Source organism: Oncorhynchus gorbuscha, linkage group LG26, assembly GCF_021184085.1.
Source record: "Oncorhynchus gorbuscha isolate QuinsamMale2020 ecotype Even-year linkage group LG26, OgorEven_v1.0, whole genome shotgun sequence".
Taxonomy (NCBI): Eukaryota; Metazoa; Chordata; class Actinopteri; order Salmoniformes; family Salmonidae; genus Oncorhynchus; species Oncorhynchus gorbuscha.
In genome coordinates this window covers 31,895,850-31,921,767 of record NC_060198.1, presented here as the reverse complement: position 1 = coordinate 31,921,767, position 25,918 = coordinate 31,895,850, and the positions used below count along the sequence as shown (strand labels likewise).

At 42.6% G+C, this 25,918-nt stretch overlaps 2 protein-coding genes across 4 annotated transcripts in view; both read left to right on the top strand.

Moving 5' to 3' along the window:
• LOC124016139 (cAMP-specific 3',5'-cyclic phosphodiesterase 4C-like) overlaps window positions 1-13,590 on the top strand; it is a 102,349-nt gene extending 88,759 nt beyond the window's left edge. For 2 of the 3 annotated variants that reach the window (XM_046331672.1, XM_046331673.1), the window contains exons 7-15: window positions 6,544-6,637; window positions 8,036-8,208; window positions 10,153-10,251; window positions 10,393-10,557; window positions 10,748-10,847; window positions 11,109-11,263; window positions 11,410-11,532; window positions 11,629-11,811; window positions 12,022-13,590. In XM_046331672.1, the coding sequence (XP_046187628.1) occupies window positions 6,544-6,637; window positions 8,036-8,208; window positions 10,153-10,251; window positions 10,393-10,557; window positions 10,748-10,847; window positions 11,109-11,263; window positions 11,410-11,532; window positions 11,629-11,811; window positions 12,022-12,603 (1,674 nt within the window). In that variant the 3' untranslated portion in view covers window positions 12,604-13,590. Of the gene's footprint in view, window positions 249-6,543; window positions 6,638-8,035; window positions 8,209-10,152; window positions 10,252-10,392; window positions 10,558-10,747; window positions 10,848-11,108; window positions 11,264-11,409; window positions 11,533-11,628; window positions 11,812-12,021 lie in introns of all 3 variants that reach the window. The other variant, XM_046331674.1, reaches the window with a different exon arrangement.
• A 4,573-nt stretch (window positions 13,591-18,163) lies between these two features.
• Window positions 18,164-25,918, top strand: part of LOC124015311 (glucosidase 2 subunit beta-like) — a 9,035-nt gene continuing 1,280 nt past the window's right edge. Inside the window, 18 exon segments of the mRNA XM_046330471.1 lie at window positions 18,164-18,241; window positions 18,644-18,793; window positions 19,004-19,120; window positions 19,249-19,344; window positions 19,436-19,493; window positions 19,627-19,744; window positions 19,951-20,080; window positions 20,556-20,640; window positions 20,737-20,815; window positions 23,686-23,780; window positions 23,947-24,079; window positions 24,081-24,098; window positions 24,206-24,296; window positions 24,501-24,570; window positions 24,799-24,888; window positions 25,015-25,089; window positions 25,208-25,307; window positions 25,563-25,725. Coding sequence (XP_046186427.1) covers window positions 18,694-18,793; window positions 19,004-19,120; window positions 19,249-19,344; window positions 19,436-19,493; window positions 19,627-19,744; window positions 19,951-20,080; window positions 20,556-20,640; window positions 20,737-20,815; window positions 23,686-23,780; window positions 23,947-24,079; window positions 24,081-24,098; window positions 24,206-24,296; window positions 24,501-24,570; window positions 24,799-24,888; window positions 25,015-25,089; window positions 25,208-25,307; window positions 25,563-25,709 — 1,602 coding nt within the window. The 5' untranslated portion in view covers window positions 18,164-18,241; window positions 18,644-18,693 and the 3' untranslated portion in view covers window positions 25,710-25,725.

The following is a 25,918-nucleotide window of genomic DNA, read 5'->3' as shown; positions in this document are numbered from 1 at the left end:
CCATTGACCCCGCCTCGCCGTCCCCTTGCCCCTCGCCCGTGCCAGGCGGCTACCGGCTGCCCCGCTCTTCCACCAGCTACAGCCAGCTGCAGGGGAGGGGAGGAGGGCCAGACCTGGAGCTGGACCTAGGTGCGGCTGCCGGAGGGGTTCTGGAAGGGTCTGGGATGGCAGCGGAGCGCAGGACACCTCTAGTAGACCTGTTCTGTGAGACCTGCTCGAGACCCTGGCTCATCGGATGGTGGGACCAGGTAGGGCTAGTAGGGCTGGGAGGGGAAGGGAACCAGGCCAGACAGACAGGCAGCCATCTTGTATAGCTGTTTTGATTAACTGTTTTTCCACCCTTGCTGTTCTGTGCATTATTTAGGCTGTTATCTGTCCATTCTACTTAGTAGGTGTGATTTTGTTAAGCCGTTGAAGTTTCATGTTGAAAAGAGAACCATGTCAGTTGTGTGTGTTTTAGCTGTGCGGATTGCAGGGACCAGTTGGGACAGGGAGGAGATGACCTAAAGATGACAGGCATAACAGGATGTATGTTGAGAGACTGTGTGTTTATATTTTCCCTCAGCAAATCTGTTTTCAGATTCTATGCATTATATATGCATGTGGGCACTGAAGGGGAAAAGGCATTGAGTTTTCAGAGTTTATTAACCCTGAACTCCCCCTGTAATGTGTCGTCATGCTGCCTGTGGTGCTGGGCGCACTAAACCTCAGCTGCAGTACACTTCAACCTGAAGATAGAAACTCAAATCTGTTCACCTTAGGGACTCATTTCCTCCATTCAAACCAAAGACAATATTCCCTTAAAATCGTACGGAAATTCCTATTAAGAAAATCTTTATTGTCCTATTGTTACAGCAGGTAGCCTGCTTTATCACAAGATGTCCATCTCCATCCTCGACACACACACACACACACACACACACACACACACACACACACACACACACACACACACACACACACACACACACACACACACACACACACACACACACACACACACACACACACACACACACACACACACACACACACACACACACACACACACACACACAGGTTCAGCCCTCGTGAACCATTGTCTTGTCTGTGATTTACTGATATACATACAGCAACATCTTACCCAGCTAGTACTTAACGTTCTCAGAACCGGATGTTTCTTAGAGCTTGATGAGAGTGTGGTTGTCTTATGGTTATTTTGCATACAACCTACCCACAACTTTGTGGGAATGTTGCAGAACAGTTGCTTGGCTTTGGAACATTCTCAGCACAAAAATGTCCTAAAAGTTCAAACATGGTTAGATTGAATAAAAATGTTGGTAACGTTGTAGGAACGTTCTCCAACTGGTTTAACATGGGGAATATTCTCAAATAGTTCAGAGTACGTTAAGAAACAACGTGGGAATTTCTGTACTTCAGCATAACGTTTTCTACAGGTTTCCTCGTGGCTAAATTTAAATTCATGTTCTCAAAACATTAAGAAAACTTAACATAAAAAACACAAGAAAACATCAGTAACGTTCAAAGAATGTTCTGCAAATGTTATTTAAAATACATACATTCCGTTCAAAGCGTCAACAAAACTCTCTCTATCCTCTCTCTTGTTAAGTGTGTTCAGGTGTGTTGGCCGCGCCCAGTAATTGGCCACACCTGATCCTAATGAGTGCTTGTTTCCTTTGAAATGGGGTCTATTTGAATAGACTAAAATAGAGTATCCTGGTGGCACAGTAGACTTATTCAATGGATAAAGAACATACACTACATGAACAAAAGTATGTGGACACCTGCTCGTTGAACATCTCATTCCAAAATAATGGGCATTAATATGGAGTTGGTCCCCTCTGTGCTGCTATAACAGCCTCCACTCTTACTGGAAGGCTTTCCACTAGATGTTGGAACATTGCTGTGAGGACATGCTTCCATTCAGCCACAAGAACATTAGTGAGGCCGGGCAGGCCTGGCTCGTAGTTGGCGTTCCAATTAATCCCAAAGGTGTTCGATTGGGTTGAAGTCATGGCTCTGTGCAGGCCAGTCAAGTTGTTCCACGTCGATCTCAACAAACCATTTCTGTATGGACCTCGCTTTGTCCACGGGGGCATTGTCATGCTGAAACAGGAAAGGGCCTTCCCCAAATAGTTTGCACAAAGTTGGAAACACAGAATTGTCTAGAATGTCATTGTATGCTGTAGCGTTAAGATTTCCCTTCACTGGAACTAAGGGGCCTAGACCCAACCATGAAAAACAGCCCCAGACCATTATTCCTCCTCCACCAAACTTTACAGTTGGCACCTTGCATTTGGGCAGGTAACGTTCTCCTGGCATCCGCCAAAAGCAGATTAATCCGTTGGACTACCAGATGATGAAGCGTGATCCATCACTCCAGAGAACGTGTTTCCATTGCTCCAGAGTCCAATGATATTTACGAGTTACGCGCTTAACACTTGGCAGTCCCCGTTCTGTGAGCTTGTGTCGCCTACCATTTTGCAGCTGAGCCGTTGTTGCTCTTAGGCATTTTCACTTTTACAACATTTTCACTTTTACAACATTTTCACTTTAACAGCACTTGTAGTTGACCAGGGTAGCTCTGGTGTCACATAGAAAGTCACTGAGCTCTTCAGCAAGGCCATTCTACTGTCAATGTTTGTCTTTGGAGATTGCATGGCTGTGTGCTCGATTTTATATACCTGTCAGCAACGGATGTGGCTGAAATAGCCGAATTCACTCATTTGAAGGGGTGTCCACATACTTTTGTATACATAGTGTAAGATCATAGGCTAGAATTTCACAGACACCGTGCCACAATAACAAAATAAATGTGTGTGCAATTTTGAACGGTTTCTAAACAGTTAAAAACACTCAAAACTAAGCAGTGTAATTAAAAGTCTTAGTGAAACATGTTCTCAGAACGTTATTCAATTACCTTCAAATAACCTATCATTTCTGTTCTCAGAAGATGAATGAAAACGCCCAGGAAAACTTTCAGGGAACCATAGTAAAACCTTCTCAGAACCTCCTTGCAACCTAAACATTTACATTCCCAGAACAGGCAACATTTTCACTTCTGTTCTCAGAAAGTAAAAAACAAAAAAAGTACTTACTACCAGTCAGGAACCAAATGTGCTAGCTGTATCCACTCCCCCCATCTCTAAGCATACAGTGTTTTTAGCAATCTGCTGCAATATGACAACTCTTGTTTTGATACAAGATAGAGTCCAACAACAGCCTTACCATTACCATTAGCAAAAATATATATATACAGTACTTTGATAAACAAAGTGAAATTGAATGGATTGTTGGTTGTGAAAGCTGATTCAGCATGCTGTCATCAAAGAGCATTACTGTAAGCTGCTATTGTAATGTGAAAAACAGGAAGTGCAGGTAGAGCCTGCCTGTTACAATACATGTCACATTTCCCTGGGTGTCCATATGTTAGTCAGTTATCAGAGGGTTGATGAAGCCCCTTTGCGTCTCTCACAGCTTCATCCCGGCATCTTGTGTTCCATCAGTCAGGGGGCCATATGAGGAAGCACGGTAGCGTGGTGTGGTGTCTGTCTGTGTGTCCTGGCACTGGGGTTGTGTTGGTTGGCAGATTATGACTCAATATAGTAAAGAGATGGAGAGAGAGATGGAGAGAGATTGATCCTGCAGCATAACTGTGTCACTGGGCTTGACTGGCTAACTAGTCTACAGTACCTACCTGGTGCATTATCATGATCTATCTATCTATCTATCTATCTATCTATCTATCTATCTATCTATCTATCTATCTATCTATCTATCTATCTATCTATCTATCTATCTATCTATCTATCTATCTGACTGTTGTAGTGGCTTCTGACGGAGGGAAAGAGACCTGACTGTTCTAACACCTGACTGTTCTAACTGTTCTAACAGTCGTGTCGAACTGTCACTAATACCTGGTTGGACTGGAATAAGGGATGAGATAGAGAGAGTAATTAAAATAGAAGTAGGAAGGAATGATGGAGTGAGTAGAGGGAAGGTTGAGAGAGTGAGAGGGAAGGTTGAGAGAGTGGGAGGGAAGGTAGTAAGAGAGAGAAGGAAAGTAAGAGAGAGAAGGAAATAGAGAGGAAAGGGGAGTAGAGCAGAGAAGAGGAGTAGAGAAATAAGGAGAAGCAGAGAAGAGTGGAGGGAAGAAGAGAGGAGAACAAGGGAGAGGAGAGAACAAGGGAGAGGACAGAAGAGCAGATGAGAGGAGAGGAAAGGAATGTAGAGGAGAGGATTGACCTTGAGAAAGGTCAGAGACACCTGCCTAGTCTCTGAGATTGTCACCCAAGCAGCAGCCGCCTCCCTCCCTCGCTCCCATCATGCTGCAGGACTGACTGTGAGGAGGCAGTTGCTAGGGCAACCTCTATGGTTGCCATGGAGATTATTATGTGTGAAGGATCAGTCAGTGGGACACAGACTGAGGGGACTTGTCCGAATCGCACTGCGCCTGCTTGCACGTGACTGCCTCTGTTAGTAACCAAACACATTCCACTACCAGTCTTCAAGATCCGCTCATGTTTGGTTGAGATATCGCGACAGGAAGTCTATGCAACATTACATTTTCTGTTTAGCCATATGGAACATATGTGTCCTATTCATGCGTTGTGTCTTTTTCTCACCTGCATTCCAGGCAGGTTGTGTGACATCATCACCAAAAGACACAGAACATGATGTATAAAAAGGGCAGCTCTTCCACCATTGCTCCAACATGCTGTTGCTTTGTCAGGCTCCTGCAGTGGTTGCCTGTTGACAAGGTCATATCGTACCGTATGAATGTTGTGTAGTAAAGCCGTGTGTTCTTTAGGAATTCTATTTCACTATTTTACAGTAGATGTGTGATACATCAGGATCAAACACAATTCATAATTTGCTACATTGTTGACATTTTTGATTGAGTTTAGAGCCGATGTACAGTATTAGTCTTTGTTTAGTGGTATGACCTGTATCCTGAATGAGGTATAGTGGTTCATATTAACAATAATAATTTGTTCTGTTTCACACATACTCAAGTGCGTATTACAGTTTTTGTCAATCACGTTGGTGCAATTTTCACAAGTATGTGGTACATTTTCAGCAGTCTAAGCACAAAAATCTAACCTCTAAGTACATTTTCAATTGACTGAGTAGTACAACAAACAAATTCACAGTCACTTGTTCACTGCACCAAATCACTCCTTCAAATTGGAAGCGTATTCAATCTGAGTATCTGCTTTTCAAAATGCAATATTCACTGTACTTTTGATATGATTTGTTAACAATACAATTACTATTATTTTTCTTCAGCAATTCAAAAAGCACTTCAAAAAGAAAGTATCTTAGTTAGTTAGTTAGTTAGTTAAAAATGGTAGTTAAAATGACTTAATGGTGAGCCTGATGTATTGATGACTAAACTAAATGTTCTCATGGTATTTCACGGAAAAACAGATTTTGCATGAGTGACTCAAGGGTGAAAGATGTGTTCAACTCCAATGAATGCACAATGAAAGGTTCTGAACACAAGATAGGGGGCATTACAAGTGTTATCAGGTTAGAGGGTTGTACTTAGCGTTTTGAAAATAAACAACTTATACCTGAAACAATGTGCCACAGTGATTGGGAAAAAAACTTGAAAGAGCATGTGTGAATTGGAAATGTGTGTTTTTGTATATCCCAACTCCCCTGAGACACCCAGGAAGCATTTAGGGTTAAGTGCCTTGCTCAAGGGTACAACGATCGATTTCTTAACTTGTCGGCTCGGGGATACAAACTAGATAGCTTCTGGTTACTGTCCCAATGCTCTAACCACAGATAGAGACCGATGTTTCACCAGATGTATAAATCTGAAGCCTCTGGTTGGAATTTCCACTCCCCACCAATATATGGTGAGGAGAGGAAGCTCGGCGGCCGGCAGTATGGGAGAGTATGGCACGAGTTGGAACTGGGCCGATATTATGCAGATTTTCTTATCGAAGTCCAATCTCACCAAAGCCTGATCTCACTACAGTTTTCTGTTCCCAAAACTACCATGTGTTTCGAACAGAGGGCACTACGTTTGTAGACATGATCCTTTGACAAAGTTTTTTTTGAAATGATGTTTACAATGAATGCCATGGCGAATTGAGTTATTGCACAAGCACATGCTAGAACGGGCCGATGGGATGTTGTTAGCTCATGCTTGGCTCTGCCAACCTCCTTGCTTGTTCTGCACACTATGCTTCATCTGCTCCCTTTGAAAATGACACAGATGAACTATCTTGGGTTAGTTATAAATATCTTTGCTCTAACCACCAGGCTACCTGCTGCCCATTGTTTTGTTTTTCAAAACAACGTGTTAGATATATTTTGCTAAAAAGGGATTTGTACAGATTTCCTTTCTTATGGAGTACGATGTGCTATTTTTGGCATGGTATGAAATCCAGTTTGAACAGTATGTCAGCGACACTATTCAAGCAATACCTCTAACTTCTGTCTTCTCCTGTTCTTGGTAATAATATAATGCTCTGCCTCTCTCCACCTCTTTCTTCCTCTCTCCATCTCTCTCTCCTTTTGCTCCCCCAGTTTAAGAGGATGTTGAACCGGGAGCTATCTCACCTGTCCGAGATGAGTCGTTCAGGGAACCAGGTGTCTGAATACATCTCCACTACCTTCCTGGGTGAGTCACACACCTCCCCTTTCACCTGCATTCCTGACTGGGTCTCTGTCTGTCCTCTATCCCTTATACACCTCAGTCCTCTATCCACTAGGAAACTGACCAGAGCCCTATGGATGTGGCTCTGGTCAAAAGTAGTGCACTATACGGCTGACATTTAGAAAGAGGGTTATATTTGAGTTAATACTGACCCAGTATAAGGCATTTATTTCATATTTAACCTTTATCCACACTGTTAACCCCAATGTGCTGTCATTACTCGAAACGTTTGAGGAAACGCGTTGAAATTAATATATCTGAGTACAGTTACTTAAAGTGATTTAGTAGTTATTCATCAAACTGATAGAGTTACTGTGAGCTTGCAGGGGGGTCCTGATTTGAGTTGTATCAGAGTAACGCCCACTTTAAGCCACGCCTCCAATATAATTTCCCCTTGCGCCTTGCCTTTTTGAGTGAATTGTGGAATCGTCACACATGACTGTATTTGTTCGGAACAGAAACACAGATGTCCTATGGCCTTCCCCAAGTGAATTCCTAGTTGAATATTATCATTATAATTAAACATTACATATCTCATAAGGCCTTATTTTGAGGCCTAGATGTACTCTAATACAGTGGCCTGCAACTCATGGTTTCAGGCCACTGAAACTCATGATTTCAAAACAATCTAGGTTGAAGGATTTCCAGCAATCTTCCAACACAGATTTCTGGAAAACCTGGGAAATATACCAGACTTCTGCAAGTCACTTTAGGCTGGCTTGCAAAGTGATGTGTAATTCCTATTGGAATCCAGCCAGAGTTAGGCTATCCAACAGTAGAACTGTGTATTCACTCACAACCTGCATTCATCATGACTGCCAGGGTTAGGAACAGTGGGAGGAGACTACCTCAGCCATTTCAATTGGAACAACCATTTCTGTGACGGGTGAAAAAAATCAAATTAATTTATTGGATTAGTTTAGAAAAATGTATGTTATTTAACTGTGTTTTACCTAAGATGAATCAATCACTCAATGTACATGCAAAAACACAGATATTAAATACAATTCCCAAAAATCAACCTGCAGTAGAGCATGCTTGGGGGAAAAAGTTAATTTGTTGTCATAACCTTAGAAAATTGAGTTAATGTGATTTCGTTTTGAATCAGTACCACATAAACATTTGATGTAATAATGACTTTGAGTTCCACTTACTCAAAGTATTTGAGTTAAAAAGGCCTTGGGGTTTACAGTGCAGGCAGTCATTTAGACCGGGGTCTCTTTACAAGTGAGCCCTCTAATGATGCATACTATAGAGATGTAGCACACTATAGCCTTTATAATAATAAGTTATAAATGCATGCTTATAAATCAAGCATTCGAAAGTATTCTAATTAACCTCTGACCTCCGTGTCTCCTCCAGATAAGCAGAATGAGGTAGAGATCCCGTCTCCGACCCTGCGGGAGCGGGACCGGGACAAGCCCATGTGTCATATCAGTGGTGTGAAGAAGCTGACGCACAGCTCCAGCCTGTCCATCAACACCACCATGCCACGCTTCGGAGTCAAGACGGAACAGGAGGATGCACTGGCCAGGGTACGGTATACCTATACTGGATCTGGGATCTGTGGACCCTTACACATAGTCACACATGAACACTCAGTCACTTCGAAGATGATTTAAAATGGCATATCCTGCTGAGACCCAGCGAAAAAAAGCTTTATGAATTATGACTTTTTTAGGAGTGAAATAAACATTTTACAACATTTATTTTATTATTTTATTTTATTGTATATGCACTGTAGTGGATGTTATGATGAGGTGAATATTACATTTGTACATTTTTACATTACAGTAAATATGTGTACAGTAAGTGAAAAATACAGGATATTTATACACAATCTCTTATTTAGCTCTTGTTTAATGTAAGAAAACATATATTACACTGCTCTGAAAACTCACCAAACTATTCCACAGGTACACTATATATACAAAAATATGTGGACACTTCTTCAAATTAGTGGATTTGGCTATTTCAGCCACACCCGTTGCTGACAGGTGTATAAAATCGAGCACACAGCCATGTAATCTCCATAGACAAACATTGTCAGTAGAATGGCCTTACTGAAGAGCTCAGTGACTTTCAACGTGGCACCGTCATAGGATGCCACCTTTCCAACAAGTCAGTTTGTCAAATTTCTGCCCTGCTAGAGCTGCCCTGGTTAACTGTAAGTGCTGTTATTGTGAAATGGAAACGCTCAACCACAAAGTGGTAGGCCACACAAGCTCAAAGAACGAGACTGCTGAGTACTGAAGCACGTAGCGTGTAAAAAATGGTCTGTCCTCGGTTGCAACACACTACTGAGTTCCAAACTTCCTCTGGAAGCAACGTCAGCACAATAACTGTTAGTCTGGAGCTTAATGAAATGGGTTTCCATGGCTGAGCGGATGCACACAAGCCTAAGATCACCATGCACAATGCCAAGCGTCGGCTGGAATGGTGTAAAGCGCGCCACCATTGGCGAGATTTACTCTTCGTTGTCTGATGGACAAATCTAGGTTTGATGGCTGTCAGGAGAACGCTAACTGCCCCAATGCATAGTGCCAACTATAACGTTTGGTGGAGGAGGAATGATGGTCTGGAGCTGTTTTTCTTGGTTCAGGCTAGGCCCCTTAGTTCCAGTGAAAGGAAATCTAAACACTACAGCATACAATGACATTCAAGACGATTCTGTGCTTTCAATGATTCTGTGCTTCCAACAAAGGTTTGGGGAAGGCCCTTTCCTGTTTCAGCATGACAATGCCTCCGTGCACAAAGCGAGGTCCATACAGAAATCATTTGTTGATATCGCTATGGAAGAACTTGACCGGCCTGCACAGAGCCATGGCCTCAACCCCATTGAACACCTTTGGGATGAATTAGAACTCCGACTGCGAGCCAGGTGTAATCGCCCAACATCAGTGCCCGACCTCAATAATGCTCTTGTGGCTGAATGGAAGCAAGTCCCCACAGCAATGTTCCAACAGCTAGTGAAAAGCCTTCCCCCAGAAGAGTGGAAGCTGTTATAGCAGCAAAGGAGGGACCAACTCCATATTAATGCACATGATTTTGGAATGAGACGTTCGACAAGAGCAGGTGTCCACATACTTTTGGTCATGTACTGTATTTACTTACTGGAAACAATTTGAATATCAAACTCACAAAAATGATGATTACCCATTTACAAAAAGTACTTCTTTTTAAAAAACAGGATGAGAAAGTACAAAGTCACACCCCCCACATGATATCATTGAATACACCAGAATGTCCTCTCAAAGGTACAACAGGACTTAACACAGTGGCAGGTATGGCCTCAGAGATATGGCCCAAAAACATCTATCTCCATTAGTGGACAAAAATGAGTTGGTTTGATTTATTGATCTTTATTGGTCTCTGAAGGGATTAAATGGGGTCATATGTCAAGTCTAATTCTGGGTATGTGTACATTTACTTGGCAAAGAAAGGTGATTCTGTTTCTGATTCTGATGTCTGTTGACCAGGAGCTGGATGACTTGAATAAGTGGGGCCTTAATATCTTTCGTCTGGCTGAGTTCTCCAATAATAGGCCTCTCAGCTGCATCATGTTCGCCATCTTCCAGGTGGGTGAAAAGCAGTGGTTTTATCCATTAGGTTTTCGGTAAGAGTGGTCATGTAGACTTAATGTAGACTTTGCTGTTCATATACTGTACGTGTATAGGATCCTGAGTGTTTGCGTGCCACTGTGTTTTCCTTCCCTGTAGGAGAGGGATCTGTTGAAGACGTTTCGAATCCCTGTCGACACCTTCGTGACCTACGTTATGACCCTGGAGGACCACTACCATGCCAACGTGGCCTACCACAACAGCCTCCACGCCGCTGACGTCACACAGTCCACCCACGTCCTGCTGTCCACACCGGCTCTGGACGTAAGAACCACATTTCACCCCACACTGAGGCTACGTCTAACAACAGCTAACGTGAAGCACACAGCTGCACTCTAACTGCCATCGCACATTCATGTCCTGTAGGCTGTTCTAAAACGTGATTGGTTACACTGTGTTCTATCTCTCTCTCTCTCTCTCTCTCTCTCTCTCTCTCTCTCTCTCTCTCTGTCAGGCTGTGTTCACTGATCTGGAGATCCTGGCTGCGTTATTCGCTGCTGCCATCCATGATGTGGATCATCCTGGCGTGTCCAACCAGTTCCTCATCAACACCAGTGAGTCCTTGCAATGGAGAGAGGAGGAGACAGGACGCTGTACAGTACACTGCATTATAACTGAATAAAGCTCCCTGAACCACATCTCAGTTGAGCTCAACTCACCAGTCAGTGTAGCACAGCTGATAACGTAAAAAGAAAATGTCAGAGTCAGCACTGTAATGTGAAAAGGTTACTACTAGTGGGGTGTGTCTACAGGTCCTCTGACCTCGTATGTGTTCAGTACTGACCCGGTGTGTTCTGTCTGTCCTCTTCCCCCAGACTCGGAGCTGGCTCTGATGTACAACGATGAGTCAGTCCTGGAGAACCACCACCTGGCCGTGGGCTTCAAGCTGCTCCACGAGGACAACTGTGACATCTTCCAGAACCTCAGCAAGAGGCAGAGACAGAGCCTGCGCAAGCTCGTTATCGATATGGTGAGGCTCCTGCCCCTCACACTCACCCACTAATGGGCTGCTCCGCTGGCTCAGTAAGGGGCGGGGCTTATAAGAGTTATTTAAATGTTATTTTCTATTTTTTTGTTTGTTTTTGTTTGACCTCGTCCTTTAATTGACCTCTCAAGGTGTTGGCGACGGATATGTCCAAGCACATGAGTTTGCTGGCTGATCTGAAGACCATGGTGGAGACGAAGAAGGTGACCAGTTCAGGAGTGCTCCTGCTCGACCACTACACTGACCGCATCCAGGTGAGCTTTCCCCGCTGACCTCTAAACATAAGCTGGAGAAGATTCACAACGCCTACCGTGCACTGGTGATACCTGACCTTATGTGTGTGTCTGCAGGTGCTGAGGAACATGGTGCACTGTGCGGACCTAAGTAACCCCACCAAGCCCCTGGTCGTGTACAGAGAGTGGACTGAGCGCATCATGGAGGAGTTCTTTAGACAGGGGGACAAGGAGAGGGAGAGGGGCATGGAGATCAGCCCCATGTGTGACAAACACACTGCTTCTGTGGAGAAGAGTCAGGTTAGGACACATACACATAACTCACATTTTGGGATCACTTTCAAAGTAATTATAAAAGCTTAATGCTTATATATGCTTTCATAATAGTATGATTGATGTTTATAAATGTCATCTCATGTTGCTTACACAAATTCCTTAGCCGTGTAATGTGCTTGTTATTAGTGTGATGTTTGTTAGTGTGTTTGATTCTCCTGGTGTTGTGTGCTGTAGGTGGGCTTCATCGACTACATCGTGCACCCTCTGTGGGAGACGTGGGGGGACCTGGTGCACCCTGACGCCCAGGACATCCTTGACACTCTGGAGGACAACAGGGACTGGTACCAGAGCACCATCCCCCAGAGCCCCATCTCCCCACCCCCAATCCCCCTCGGCCCAGACAAGAGGCTCAACGCCTGCATCGACAAGTTCCAGTTCAAGCTCACCTTGGATGACGACACCGAGGGAGGACAGGAGGAGGAAGAAGAGGAGGAGGATGAGGAGGAGGAGGAGGAGGGGGAGGGGAAAACCACCCCCAATCACATGGTGCTGGACTGCAGTCAGGGAGAGGAGGAAGACAAGAAAGAAGAGGAGGAAGGAGAGGACGTGTTAAATGATGAAAGTGAAGGAGACATCATCGAGGAGGAAGGGGAAGTAGGGATGGAGGAGGAGGTAGAGGAGGAGGAGGAGGAGGAGGAGGAGGAGAAGAGGGGAGTTCTCCAGAAAGCTCAGTCAGGGGTGGAGATACACTCTGACACAAGCCCCGTGGAGGACTGCGAGGAGGAAGACTCCTCCTCACCAGCTGATGACACATGAGTTCCGCTCCTCTCTCCCTGGCCACACCCCACATGCACACACCACGCCCCTGTTGTCCACCCTTTATTTCCAATGTCCAAAACCCAAGATCAAATAAGACTACATAGACCTTAGACAATAGACCTTTAAATCTATTTTTCAAAAAGGGAACACAAATAATATTGCTTAAAGAAAAGCTATTTACACAGCAACTGTAGATTTGGAGTTGGAGCTGGAGGTGTTTCTTCCAGCTGATGCTGAGGAACTGCTATGAGGACAAAGAGGAACATAGAGAAGCATTAATAATGGGCCATTGAAGACAGTGTAGCACTGGAACTGAAAACCACACACACATAAACATGCACAAACTCACCTCCACACACAAACACACCTCACTCACACACTTTGATTCATGGAGAAAAAAAAACTCTGAAGTCTACACACGAGAATGTGTGTGTTTGTGTGTGTGTTTGACTCTGGTTGGTAACGAATCTCTTTGGAAAAAGCCATCTCTATATGGAGTATTAACTAGCGTCAGTCAGTATTACTAGTTCATGTTTGTTAGAATTCAACAAGAACTCTGTTTTTTTCTGAGTGACTTATTTTCCATTTCTGTCGGAAAGAAGACTACAGATATCTATCTATAGAGGAGGAGAGGCGCGAGAAAAGAAGAGAGGATTACGTTTAATAAAGAAAGGAAGACTCTGTGATGAGGGGACCTGAGGGTCCCGCCTCCATTTTCCCATTTTCCCTTTATGAAGAAGCGCTACCGGTGCAAGATGGCTGTGTGCCTTTCTGGAAACACCAGCTCCTGAAACAGGAGGCTGTCGTGAAGCAATGCATCGTGGGACAGGAGTGTCTGCTTTTGTCTTCATTTTTGACTGTCTCTTGTTCAAAGATCTATTGTAACTGTTCATGATTTAGTGTGTGTGTGTGTGTGTGTGTGTGTGTGTGTGTGTGTGTGTGTGTGTGTGTGTGTGTGTGTGTGTGTGTGTGTGTGTGTGTGTGTGCGTGTGCGTGTGCGTGTGCGTGTGCGTGTGCGTGTGTGCGTGTACGCATGTGCGTGTGTGAGTGTGCGTGTGTGTGCGTGCGTGTGTGCATGTGTGCGTGCACGCATGTGCGTGTGTGAGTGTGCGTGCGTGTGTGTGAGTGTGTGTGTGTGCGTGTGTCACATGCTCAGTCTGTTTCTGTGGTGACAGGTTTTCAGCTGTAAGTCTTCCTTTGTTGCTTTTCAAGTTGATGAGACGTTTCAGAACTCGTAGATAAGGAGAAGTCACTATCACCACACCATCACACCTGCTGCTTGTGGACTCTCCAGTTTTTACATACAAAAATTATTTGTCTTTTTTACTTTCTGAGGATAAGCCATGAGATACTTTAGAGTATTTGTTCTGCCTGTTTTCTATTTATTCTTGTTTTTTGCTAAATATGTTTGAAGGATTAGGATAATATCATCAGCAGCACAAATTCACATTCCATCACTTACCCAGTCACACTGTATTTATTCACCAGTCTCTTCTCACTTACTGCATCAGTTGTCACCAAAGCAACAGATTGGAAACTGATGAGGAGAGAGATGCTTTGAAGGGGAAGACTGAGAGGATTTTGTCAGGGTGATTTCAGGATTGGAGGGAATCGAAAGAAGAAGCTTGGCCAGAAAGGAGGCTGTTCAGACAGTCACACACAGCCATTCTTGTTACGTTTTAAGCTTTTCTGCCTTAATGTCAAATGCAGGATACATACCTGCCTCTATGTAGATTTATAAGATAAATTCAAAATATCCTAGTATATTTATACCATGTCTGTATGCCTCTATCTGTGAGTGTCTGTGTGTCTATACACAATGTACCCAGCATCAGCATATGGACAGGAACATTTTATGGCCAATATTAAGAATGTGTTGTGTCATTTAGCTCCAGGGAATGCAGGTCAAATGAGTGGTAAACATATTGCTGTTGCAGACCGGATGTCGAGTAAGTATATTTTCTCACAATACTTTTTCTGGTTGAAAATAACGTCTGTCTTGGGCTGAGTAAATGTCTGATGTTATGTTGAGAAAGAGACGGACGGACGGACGGACGGACGGACGGACGGACGGACGGACGGACGGACGGACGGACGGACGGACGGACGGACGGACGGACGGACGGACGGACGGACGGACGGACGGACGGACGGACGGACGGACGGACGGACAGACAGACAGACAGACAGACAGACAGACAGACAGACAGACAGACAGACAGACAGACAGACAGACAGACAGACAGACAGACAGACAGACAGACAGACAGACAGACAGACAGACAGACAGACAGACAGACAGACAGACAGACAGACAGACAGAGAGAGAGAGAGAGAGAGACCTTTCTCTTGTTATGTGTTGTGTGTCATCACTCACTAGAATCACCATCCTAGCTGTATGAGGTCATGGTCACAGGATTGATCAGCACACAGCTTGAATAGGTCTCAGTTTGACTTGGAGTTGTTCACAGGGTAAAAAACAACAACATAAGTATAGCTGGTTTCTGCTGGTCGGTAACGTAGCTCAGCCTGTGCCTGATGGAACAGAGGCCTGAGATCCATCCAGTCCAGCTCTGTGATTGGCTGGAGCAGCATTGCGGTGTCACCGCACAGGCCTTTAATTGTTGGAATATGGGAATCCAACGTTACTGTCTCAGTACCTGGAGTAGGAGATTCCCAGGAAGCTTCTCCCTGTCTTTGAAGATATATGGCTTTGTTTATCTGGCTTTTTGTTTTGTCATGAGCTATAAAAACAAATAAATATTTGATTGCCATTTTAACACAATACTGTAGCGATCATTTCTTATTAAGAAATTATTCTGTTGATGAATTACTGACATTCTTTTTAAATATTGAAAAGAAAACCATGGAAAATACCACAAGTGTTTTCTTTGAACAGTTTGTGTACAGTTTTTATTTTTGTATCATTCTGGTGGATGGTCTAGAAACGCAACTATAATGACATATTGATAATAACTATTAGCATTATCACAGCTTGTTTTGTATATTTTGTAATGTTGGATTGTAAAATTACAAATTTATTCAGGTCATTATCATTGATAATTAACCACGTTTAGTTATAAGAAAATAACTAAATCGGTAAAACACTACTGGCCACACCATCACGCTTTCCTTCTCTTTTTCTGTCCTCATCTTTCCCCTGTCTTTCTCTTTTGTGCTATCATTTTTCTCACACAGAGAAGTGTGTACATTTCATTATTAGATTAATTAGATAGAGTGGATGAATTAGGATTAGATTAATCATCAGAAAAATTAAAATGTCTTGTACCCAAACTTTATCTTACTGTATGTGGGTACAGTATGTGTTTTTCTTTGAGGATTTGTTAGTTATGTCTCTCACTGGTTCCGTTGGACCTGGTTTCAAGCCTTAGTTTTTTTCTATTGTGCTATTCCATATTGCTCAAGTCATAATCAATGAAAACTATTCATTATCAATATGCCATGTAGGAGTGATTGTGAGTAATTGACAGATGTGTATGGGTGAAGCGAGAGGTAAAAAAACAAGAGGGTTCTGAGAGAGACATTGTGTAGCCATTTTGAAATGAGCACCTCCACTTCTTGGTCACTTTTGTCATATTAGACTCCCTCTGAGAACAATTATCTGGGCTTTAATCCATGTGTTACTTGTTCACAAGTTAGGAAAATTATATAAATGGAAAAAACACCATGAAATGATTGTAATATTTGTAAATTATATTGCTGTAATGTGTAAAATGTGTCTAAGTTATTTTTTATTATATTATTTTTATGAAAGGTTTTCTTCTGAGAGAACTGAGGAGTTATTTTGTGAATAAAATGCATTTAATAAGCAAACAGCTATATAATACAATTATATATCAGTATATTTTTATTTTATTTCACTGTTCGGTACTGTAAAGTGTGTTAAAATTACAAATAAAGGAAGATTTTTTAAATAATATAAGCAAAGAGAAATACTGTGGCTACTGTGTGTGCTTAATAATGTTATCAGAGATGATAAAAAAAGGAGTAGACTAAAAGGTCAAGGTCTTCAATAGTCTGGTTTATTGTGGTTTATAAAGTGAATGTGAATACTATGCTTCCACACCATCTTTTTATTTTGAGAGAATCCATGTATGAGTAGGCCTACATGTTTCTCAAAGACTATCTAAACGATTAGTAAGAATGGGCTACAGAGACTTACTTCCATTGCACACCATGAGGATTCTCAATACATATGATAAACCCCATCGCAGGAATTGATGGACTCATTTCAGCCTGACAGTTTCAGGCTACGCTGTCTAATTGTTTGGTTTGCGATACCTTAAGATACCTTAATAGAAAATGACTCAAGTAAAAGTGAAAGTCACCCAGTAAAAAAGTACTATGGTAGTATATGGTTTTAAATATACTTAAGTATCAAAAGTTAAAGTATACATAATTTCAAATTCCTTATATTAAGCAAACCAGACGGTACTATTTTCTTGTTTTTTTAATATTTACGGACAGCCAGGTGCTATCTCCAATACTCAGACATAATTTATAAATGAATATGTATATGTATGTTTAGTGAGTCCGCCAGATCAGAGGGATCCTTTCTTGATAAATGCATATATTGGACCATTTTCCTGTTCTACTAAGCATTCAAAATGTAACGAGTACTTTTGGGTGTCAGGGAAAATGTATGGAGTAAAAAGTACATTATTCTTTTTAAGAATGTAGTGAAATAAAAGTTGTCAAAAATGTAAAGTCAAGTACAGAATCCGCCAAAAACTACTTAAGTAGTACTTAAATGTATTTTTACTTAACCTCTACGGGATCGGTGTCCGTCTAACCCCCCCCATGCGGGATGGTTGATCTAACATAGGCTAATGCGATTAGCATGAGATCGTGAGAAAATGAAAAAATCCCAGGACATAGACATATCTGATATGGGCAGAAAGCTTAAATTCTTGTTAATCTAACTGCACTGTCCAGTTTACAGCCATTAAAGAAGACCCTGTTATTGTTTGAGGAGAGTGCACAATTATGAACTTGAAAATGTATTAATAAACCAATTAGGCACATTTTGTCAGTCTTGATACAACATTTTGAACAGATATGCAATGGTTCATTGAATCAGTCTAAAGCTTTGCACATACACCGCTTCCATCTAGTGGCCAACATCTAAATGGCACCTGGTCTGGAATAATACATTATGACCTTTCTCTTGCATTTCAAAGAAGATTGTACAAAAAATTGTATTATCTTTTACCAGAGCTAATGTGTTATAATCTCCTACATTCATTTCACATTTCCACAAACTTCAAGTGTTTCCTTTCAAATGGTGTCAAGAACATACATATCATTGCTTCAGGTCTTGAGCTACAGGCAGTTAGATTTGGGTATGTCATTTTAGGCTCAAACTGAAAAAGAGGTGTACTTTATACCATTAAGCATTTTGACAGAGACACGTCGGCAACCTCAAATCCACATAACACAGCCAAAAGAGGTTCTCCACCCTCTCTGACATGGCTGCTTCCAACTCATTACCCATCATGCACCACGCCACGAGTATTCTCCAATCACAGGTCGGATTCGAGAGCTAGTCCAATCAGAGGAAAACATTATAGTGCATGAGCGCACGAGACGTTTCCTGAAGTATTGCGGAAGAGAGGTAATGGATGATTAGTCATAGTTTTACTTCGAAAATAACGATTGTATAAGTGTTTTTAGCATTTTATTGTGAACATGGTACTTTATTGCATATACAGCATTCATAAATATTGTTCAATAGGAAGTTTTTACCGCGTTAAATCAAGACCGGTGATAGCTAGCTGCTATTACTGTAACGTTAGTTCATCAGCTAACTTAATAACGTTACTTAGGTGAAGTTAACGTTACCTATCTTTACGTGTATTGAAATGTGACTTAATGATTCTGAAAATGTCGTTCTAACGCATTGTATCAGAGGTTTCATATGGGGCCGACTGTTTCAATTTTGTGAATGATGGTGTGTCTGAGGACTAGCTGTATTGGGTTCAAGTACATTGTCTAATGCCTTGAGTTGTGTTTGCAGTAGCGCCGCGAATTCTTGAAAGTGTAGCTGGGCCCGTTTGATACTGCATCATGTCTTGTGCGCTTCTACTGTTGTTGATGAGCTTGGCTTTGGCGATGGGCACTGGCGCAGCGGTGGAGATCCAGCGTCCACGCGGAGTACCACTATCAAGTGAGTTGGCATCTGATTCTAACCCGAATTCAGACAAACAACGTTATGGTTCTCATCACAGCCAGTGAGGTAGGCCTAGTCTATTGCAGTCTGTTATTTTTAGCTTTCAGAATCCCATTGTGAGCATGGATTTTAACCTGGCAGGTGTGCATTGGCTCTCAGATTTGCTCTTATGTACCCAACCCTTACCTGTCCCCACGATCCTGACAGAGAGACAGTTCTATGAGGAGAACAAGCCCTTTACCTGTTTGGATGGCTCCAGCACCATCCCCTTTGACCGGGTCAACGATGACTACTGCGACTGCAGGGATGGCTCGGATGAACCAGGTGCAGTATCGCTCACTTCTCATCAATAAAGCCAGACTGAACCCACTATCAAGACACTACACACTTCTGTGCACAGTTATCACTAAGGTCTTGACTATAATGAATGTCTTTGCATTTTTTTTCTACAGGTACTGCTGCCTGCCCCAACGGCAGCTTCCACTGCACCAACGCTGGCTTCAGACCCGCCTTCATCCCTTCCTCCCGGATCAACGACGGCATCTGTGGTAAGAATATCGTCACAGTATCTTTCCATGGATCAGTTGTCCCGTTCTCTCAATGTTGTTGTTGTGCTGATGAAGTGTGTTCTCTCCTCAGACTGCTGTGACACGACAGACGAGTACAACAGTGGTGCCACTTGTCAAAACACCTGCAGGTGAGCAGTAAAGCGTACAGCATTCTGCGAACACTTAATATGGACTACACCACTAACATTGGCCTTTGTGTTGGCGAACGATTCCTCCAGTATGTGTGTGAAGACTGATTGTGTTGTCTGTGTGACCCCCTAGGGAGATGGGACGCAAGGAGAGGGAGAGTCTGCAGATAATGGCTGAGATCACCAAGGAAGGCTTTCTGCTTAAACAACAACTGATACATGAAGCTAAAAGGGGACAGGAGGACAAACAGGTGAGACTAATCAGCCAAAGGGTGTGAAAAGGGTAGTAGATGTATTTGGGGTTGATTAGGCAGCAGAAATGGGTTGGGCCTATACAGAGACTATTTCTTATGTAGAGGGATTGGTATAAATTCTTGCCTTTTGAATGTGTTCATGAAATGATAAAACTGTTTCAAATGTTTTTTTTGTAAATACTTCTATCCATGTGTTTGTGCAGGGCAAGTTGACTGAGCTGCAAGGTAGTAAGAAGGGTCTGGAGGACAAGGTGGAGGCTCTGAGGACTGTGAAAGAAACAGCGGAGGATCCAGAGAAAGAGGCTAAAGAGCGCCACCTGAAGGCTTGGGAGGGTAAGTACACTAGTCTTACACAAGAAACCATTATCTCTGCTTTTAACCTATGCACAATTCTCTCAATGTATTTGTTTTCTTCACAAAAAAATGTGTTTTTGTGCTGTTTGGTAAAACCAAGATATATATTTTTTAACCTTTTTATTTTACTTGGCAAGTCAGTTAAGAACAAATTCTTATTTTCAATGACTGCCTAGGAACAGTGGGTTAACTAACTGCCTGTTCAGGGGCAGAACGACAGATTTGTACCTTGTCAGCTCGGGGATTCGAACTTGCAACCTTTTGGTTACTAGTCCAACGCTCTAACCACTAGGCTACCCTGCCGCCCCTTGTGAAATGCCCAGTGCAAATCGACTCCAGTCAGATATATTTTTCAATATCTTTGATGTAGTTAACTTAATAATTTGGAAGTCAATTACCAAAGCCCTGTTGAAGATTTCTCTTTCTAAGTTGTATTTGATTTTGTCTGTTTCAGAACAAAAAGAACTCATCCGTATGGAGAAGGACAAAACTAGAATGGCTGAGGCTTTTCTGGAGTTGGATGATGATGCAGACGGCTAGTGAGTGTAGTGTGGAACTGTCAGTGTTGGAGATATTCAGAGATATTTCAGTGTGATTCAGTGAGTGACTAATATGGGTGTTTTTGTTATTCCCAGTGTTTCTGTGGCTGAGCTGCAGTCCCATCTAGAGCTGGATCCAGACTCCGATGGCTCTCTGTCAGAAACGGAGACTCAGGTAAGATGTCTGTCATCTTCCTCCGCAAGTCACGAGAATCATTTCTATCACACTAGTTTGCATCCCTGTAATTTACCAGTCTCATTTTGGCGAAATCGTGTAGTTCCAATGAGAAGTTTGGACTGGGCTGGTTGGCTTTGGATGACTACTGGCTGTATGCGAACGAGTGATTCGCGTTTGGAGAAATACTGTCTGTATCCAAGGTTCAGCCAATTGTTCACATAACAAAATGCAGCACTCTACTGAAGAGAGAAGACCACTTGCTAGTTACAGCATCAGCGCTCGCTCTGGAAAGCGAATGGAAAGGCAGTTGGCCAGTTAACTTACAGCAGCACATCCCCTGAACGATATTGAAGAGGTAGGAGAGAAGCCTGACCACGGAGACGGGGGTGAGAAGATGAAGCGTACTTCATGAGCTGTAACTGAAAACCAACTGGCATTTGGAAAGTTTGAGGTGAGGGAGAAAGTGTGGTGGAACAAGTGTTTGCGTTAAGGATCTTGCTAGCTGGATCAAATGATCCGTTAGCTAGCCAAAGAAGTATTGAGCTACGTTAGCCAACTTAACTGATCAAATAATTGAGTTTATGGTGTGAAAATTAGCTGGCTAATAAAGTCCAACAGCTAATGTTAGCTAGCTAATGTTAGTAACCTAACCAATTTGCTATAGTATTAACTGGTAATGTTATACTACTCCTTGCCGTTCCTCAAGTTACAACGCGTTAGTTGCTTACTGGACCATGGCAATCTGTGTGAAATGGTTAATTTTCAGAATGAGAGAATTAGGTGAAAATGAGGAGTTGCTTGTTAAACAGTTAAGTGGAGCTGGACCTGGCTTAAGCTGGATGTCACTACAGAGGTGAAAGGAACACTGCACACTTTTTCAATACAGTGGAAGAAAGTGGTATGCCAGGTATACTCTCTGCCTGAAAGAGATCAATTATGCCAACAAAGGGTATCATGCTGTGTTGGCACATTGTAGAACAGATGTCCACAGGCATAAAGTGTACAATGTAATAATGTGCAGTGTAGCCCAAAGATATTGCTTTTGTTGTATTGAACTTGACAGTAACACGTGTGAGTGAGGGGGGGGTTTCATTTTTTTTTACCCAGTGAACATTATTTGCACACATGTAGCCTTGTGCACTTGATCAATGTCTACTATAGTGGCCACTATAATAGAGCAAAAATACTGTAGAAGGCCTGTTTGTTTCATTCTATTTCTACTTTAAGATTGTTTCCCAAGTGCAATATTTACAGTTGAAGTCAAAGTTTACATGCACCTTAGCCAAATACATTTAAACTCAGTTTTTCACAAATCCTGACATTTAATCCCAGTAAAAATTACATGTCTTAGGTCAGTTAGGATCACCACTATTTTAAGAATGTGAAATGTCAGAATAATTAGTAGAGAATTGTTTATTTCAGCTTATATATTTTTTCATCACATTCCCAGTGGGTCAGAAGTTTACAAGTTTACATTTTCCTACCTCATGATAGTATCTATTTTGTGAAGTGCACCAGTCCCTCCTGCAGCAAAGCACCCCCACAACATGATGCTGCCACCCCCGTGCTTCACGGTTGGGATGGTGTTCTTCAGCTTGCAAGCCTCCCCCTTTTTTCTTATAAACATAATGATGGTCATTATGGCCAAACAGTTCTATTCTTGTTTCGTCAGACCAGAGGACATTGTCCCCATGTGCAGTTGCCAACCGTCGTCTGGCTTTTTTATGGCGGTTTTGGAGCAGTGGCTTCTTCCTTGCTGAGCGGCCTTTCAGGTTATGTCGATATACTACTCGATTTACTGTGGATACAGATAATTTTGTACGAGTTTCCTCCAGCATCTTCACACGGTCCTTTGCTGTTGTTCTGGGATTGATTTGCACTCTTTGCACCAAAATGCGTTCATCTCTAGGAGACAGAACGCATCTCCTTCCTGCGTGGTCCCATGGTGTTTGTACAGATAAACGTGTTACCTTAAGGCGTTTGGAAATTGCTCCCAAGGATGAACCAAACTTGTGGAGGTCTACAATTTTTTTTAATTTTTTATTTTTACTGAGGTTTTTTTTCTGAGGTTTTGATTTTCACATGATGTCAAGCAAAGAGGTACTGAGTTTGAAGGTAGGCCTTGAAATACATCCACAGGTACACCTCCAATTGACTCAAATGATGTCAATTAGCCTATCGTAAGCTTCTAAAGCCATGACATCAATTTTTCGAGTTTTCCAAGCTGCACAGTCAATTTAGTGTATGTAAACTTCTGACCCACTGGAATTGTGATAGTGAAATAATCTGTCTGTAAACAATTGTTAGGAAAATTACTTGTCATGCACAATGTTTTAACCGACTTGCCGAAACTATAGTTTAACAAGAGATTTCTGGAGCGTTTTAAAAACGTGTGACTCCAACCTAAGTGTATGTAAAATTCTGACTTCAACTGTAGATGTGTGGTCACAAGCATATTTTAAAGGCTGTTATGGCTAACTGCAATATTAATGTATTGTTTTTTTCTCAGGATTCGAGTGTCATTTGCAGCAAAGTCTAGGCAAAAATTACATTTGATTGCTTTCTTTATATTGTTTTGCTGTGAGGTTCAGTTACTACTTTTTATTTTAGAGGTTGACATATTAATGAAGTCAAAATGATCTTGCTTACCCAAAGCATTTGCATTTACTTGTTTTGAGTTGCCCAGAAAATACATCAAGGTCATTTGTCTTGTATCAAGATATTCTGACTTGTATCCAGCCTTTGTAGGTTAAAATGAGCACATGATCTGCCAGTGCAGTAAGATGTCTTATTAAGATTAAAATATATATATTATTTCAAGATGGACGTCTTACCAATTTTTCTGATTTCCTAATCCATTCCTGCAGGGATTGCTGGGAGGAGCAGACAAAGTGGACACGTCTACATTTGAAACTGTGTGGAGTGGTATCAAAGACAAGTACCTGTCAGAGGTCAGCACCACATGAACACTTATGTTCCAGTCATTTCCGTATCCTAGTAGAATGGTCTGTGTCCTGGAGCCTCAGATTGGGTTACTGTCGAGCACTTTGACAAATTTGCTTTAAAGGGCTATATAAGTGTGTGATTTGGTTGATGTGACCGTGTAGGTGTCTCAGGGCCAGTCGGACCCCCCCTGCCCCAGTGGAGACCCCCCAGGAGGAGGAGTCCAGGGACTTTGTCTCTGACCATGACTCTGACCACTACCCCGAGGATTACGCTGGAGAGGAGGAGGATGTGGAGGACGACGAGGAAGATGATCACGGAGGAGGAGGAAGAGAAGGTAGTTGGAAATCCTCACATTGGGAGGGGAAGGGCCTGAGCTAGGCTAGTATTGGAGGGCTTGGGTGGTCAGATGTCCCAGTAACGTAACGTGTGTTTGATTATCAGGTCCCTCCCACCGTGCAGACCCCAGAGAAAAGAGAAGACGATGAGGTGTCCATGCCACCGTACGACACAGAGACCCAGAGCCTTATTGATGGTGAATAGTCATCTCTTTTACAATCTGGGCTTAGTCCCTTAGTCTTAAAGAGGGACACAATTTGTGTTTGTCTGAATATACAAAGTAGGGGGTTCAGATGATATTAAGCGTAAATGTCTGAATTGTGATTTTTCCGTGCTGTGGAATTGTATTTCTCATTGGTCTGTCCTTTTGAGGTTGTGCTTTGTTGTCTTTGTTCCTCAGCTGCCCAGAAAGCCAGGGATGATTTTGATGAAGCTGAAAGGGCTCTCCGGGAAGTGGACGATCAAATTAAGTGAGATTGCAACCAGGCAACCACAATGCTTAATCTCTGCTGGCTTTGGCAACAACTGTATGTTAGTCCTTGCAACACAAAAACGACTCATGATGATACTCAACATGCAAACACCACACAGGCATACAAGTACAGGTTGTATTATTAGGTTTGAAAACACAAATGAATGTACCCTGTGACTGCAAGTCAATCATTAATCTGTGATCCTGAATGTATTTGGATCTGCAGGAACCTTGAGAAGGAGATTGGTTTTGACTTTGGGCCAAGTGCAGAATTTGCTTACCTCTATAGCCAGTGCTATGAATTATCCACAAGCGAGTACGTATACTTCATCTATCTTTGTAAATACCAATAGACTGTCTATGCCTTCGTGAGAGAAATGTGACACATTTTGAGTCTACCAAAGATGAAATCGAAGACTCTGCCCCGCTTCTTTTTCGTCAGGTACATCTACAGGCTGTGTCCATTCAATAGGGTCTCCCAGAAACCTAAGTTTGGGGGTTCGGAGACCAACCTTGGGTAAGAGAACCTCTTCACTTCATTTTACCGGAGCATTTAACTGTTCAAGTGACTGTGGTCCTTCTAAAACCGTTAAGATTATTAGTGGTCATTGTCTCTATCTCTGTCCTCGTTGTAGCTTGTGGGGACAATGGGCTGGTCCTGAAGACAATTTATACTCCGTGATGAAGTATGACCATGGGCAGGGGTGCTGGCAGGGCCCCAACAGGTCCACCACAGTAAGTCTCCATCTTCTCCAGTCCACTTCCCTCCTAGCCCAATGCTGCACCTTTATGACAGTCTAATATGCTGAGAGCATATGAAGAGTATTAAGTCAAATCACGTTTCATGCGGTTCTGGGCGGGGGTGCTGTGTGGGGAATTGGCATGATAATTCACACTAAGTGCACAGGTCCCTACTCCTGAGGTACTGCTGAACCCACAACATATCCTGTGAATATAGTGAAGGGTTAATGTTGTCCCTCTGTGGGTCAGGTGAAGCTGACGTGTGGGAAGGAGACGGTGGTGACGTCCACATCAGAGCCCAGTCGCTGTGAGTACCTCATGGAGTTCACCACCCCCGCCGTGTGCCAGGAGCCAGCCAGCCTGGACGAAGTACTGCACGGACACACAGAGCTGTAGTGCTCTCCACCAACAGGTAGCTAGCTACAAGCCAGGCCCATTGGACCTATAGAGCAGTGGAGCACTTTATAATTACATGTGGATATCAACTTTTTATAAATACTGTACATAGGCCTGGCACGGTAATTGTTTAGTCATGTACCTTACAATTATGGACAGCAAACACTGGGGGGAAAAATGACATTCATAATAGTTTTAATACATACATT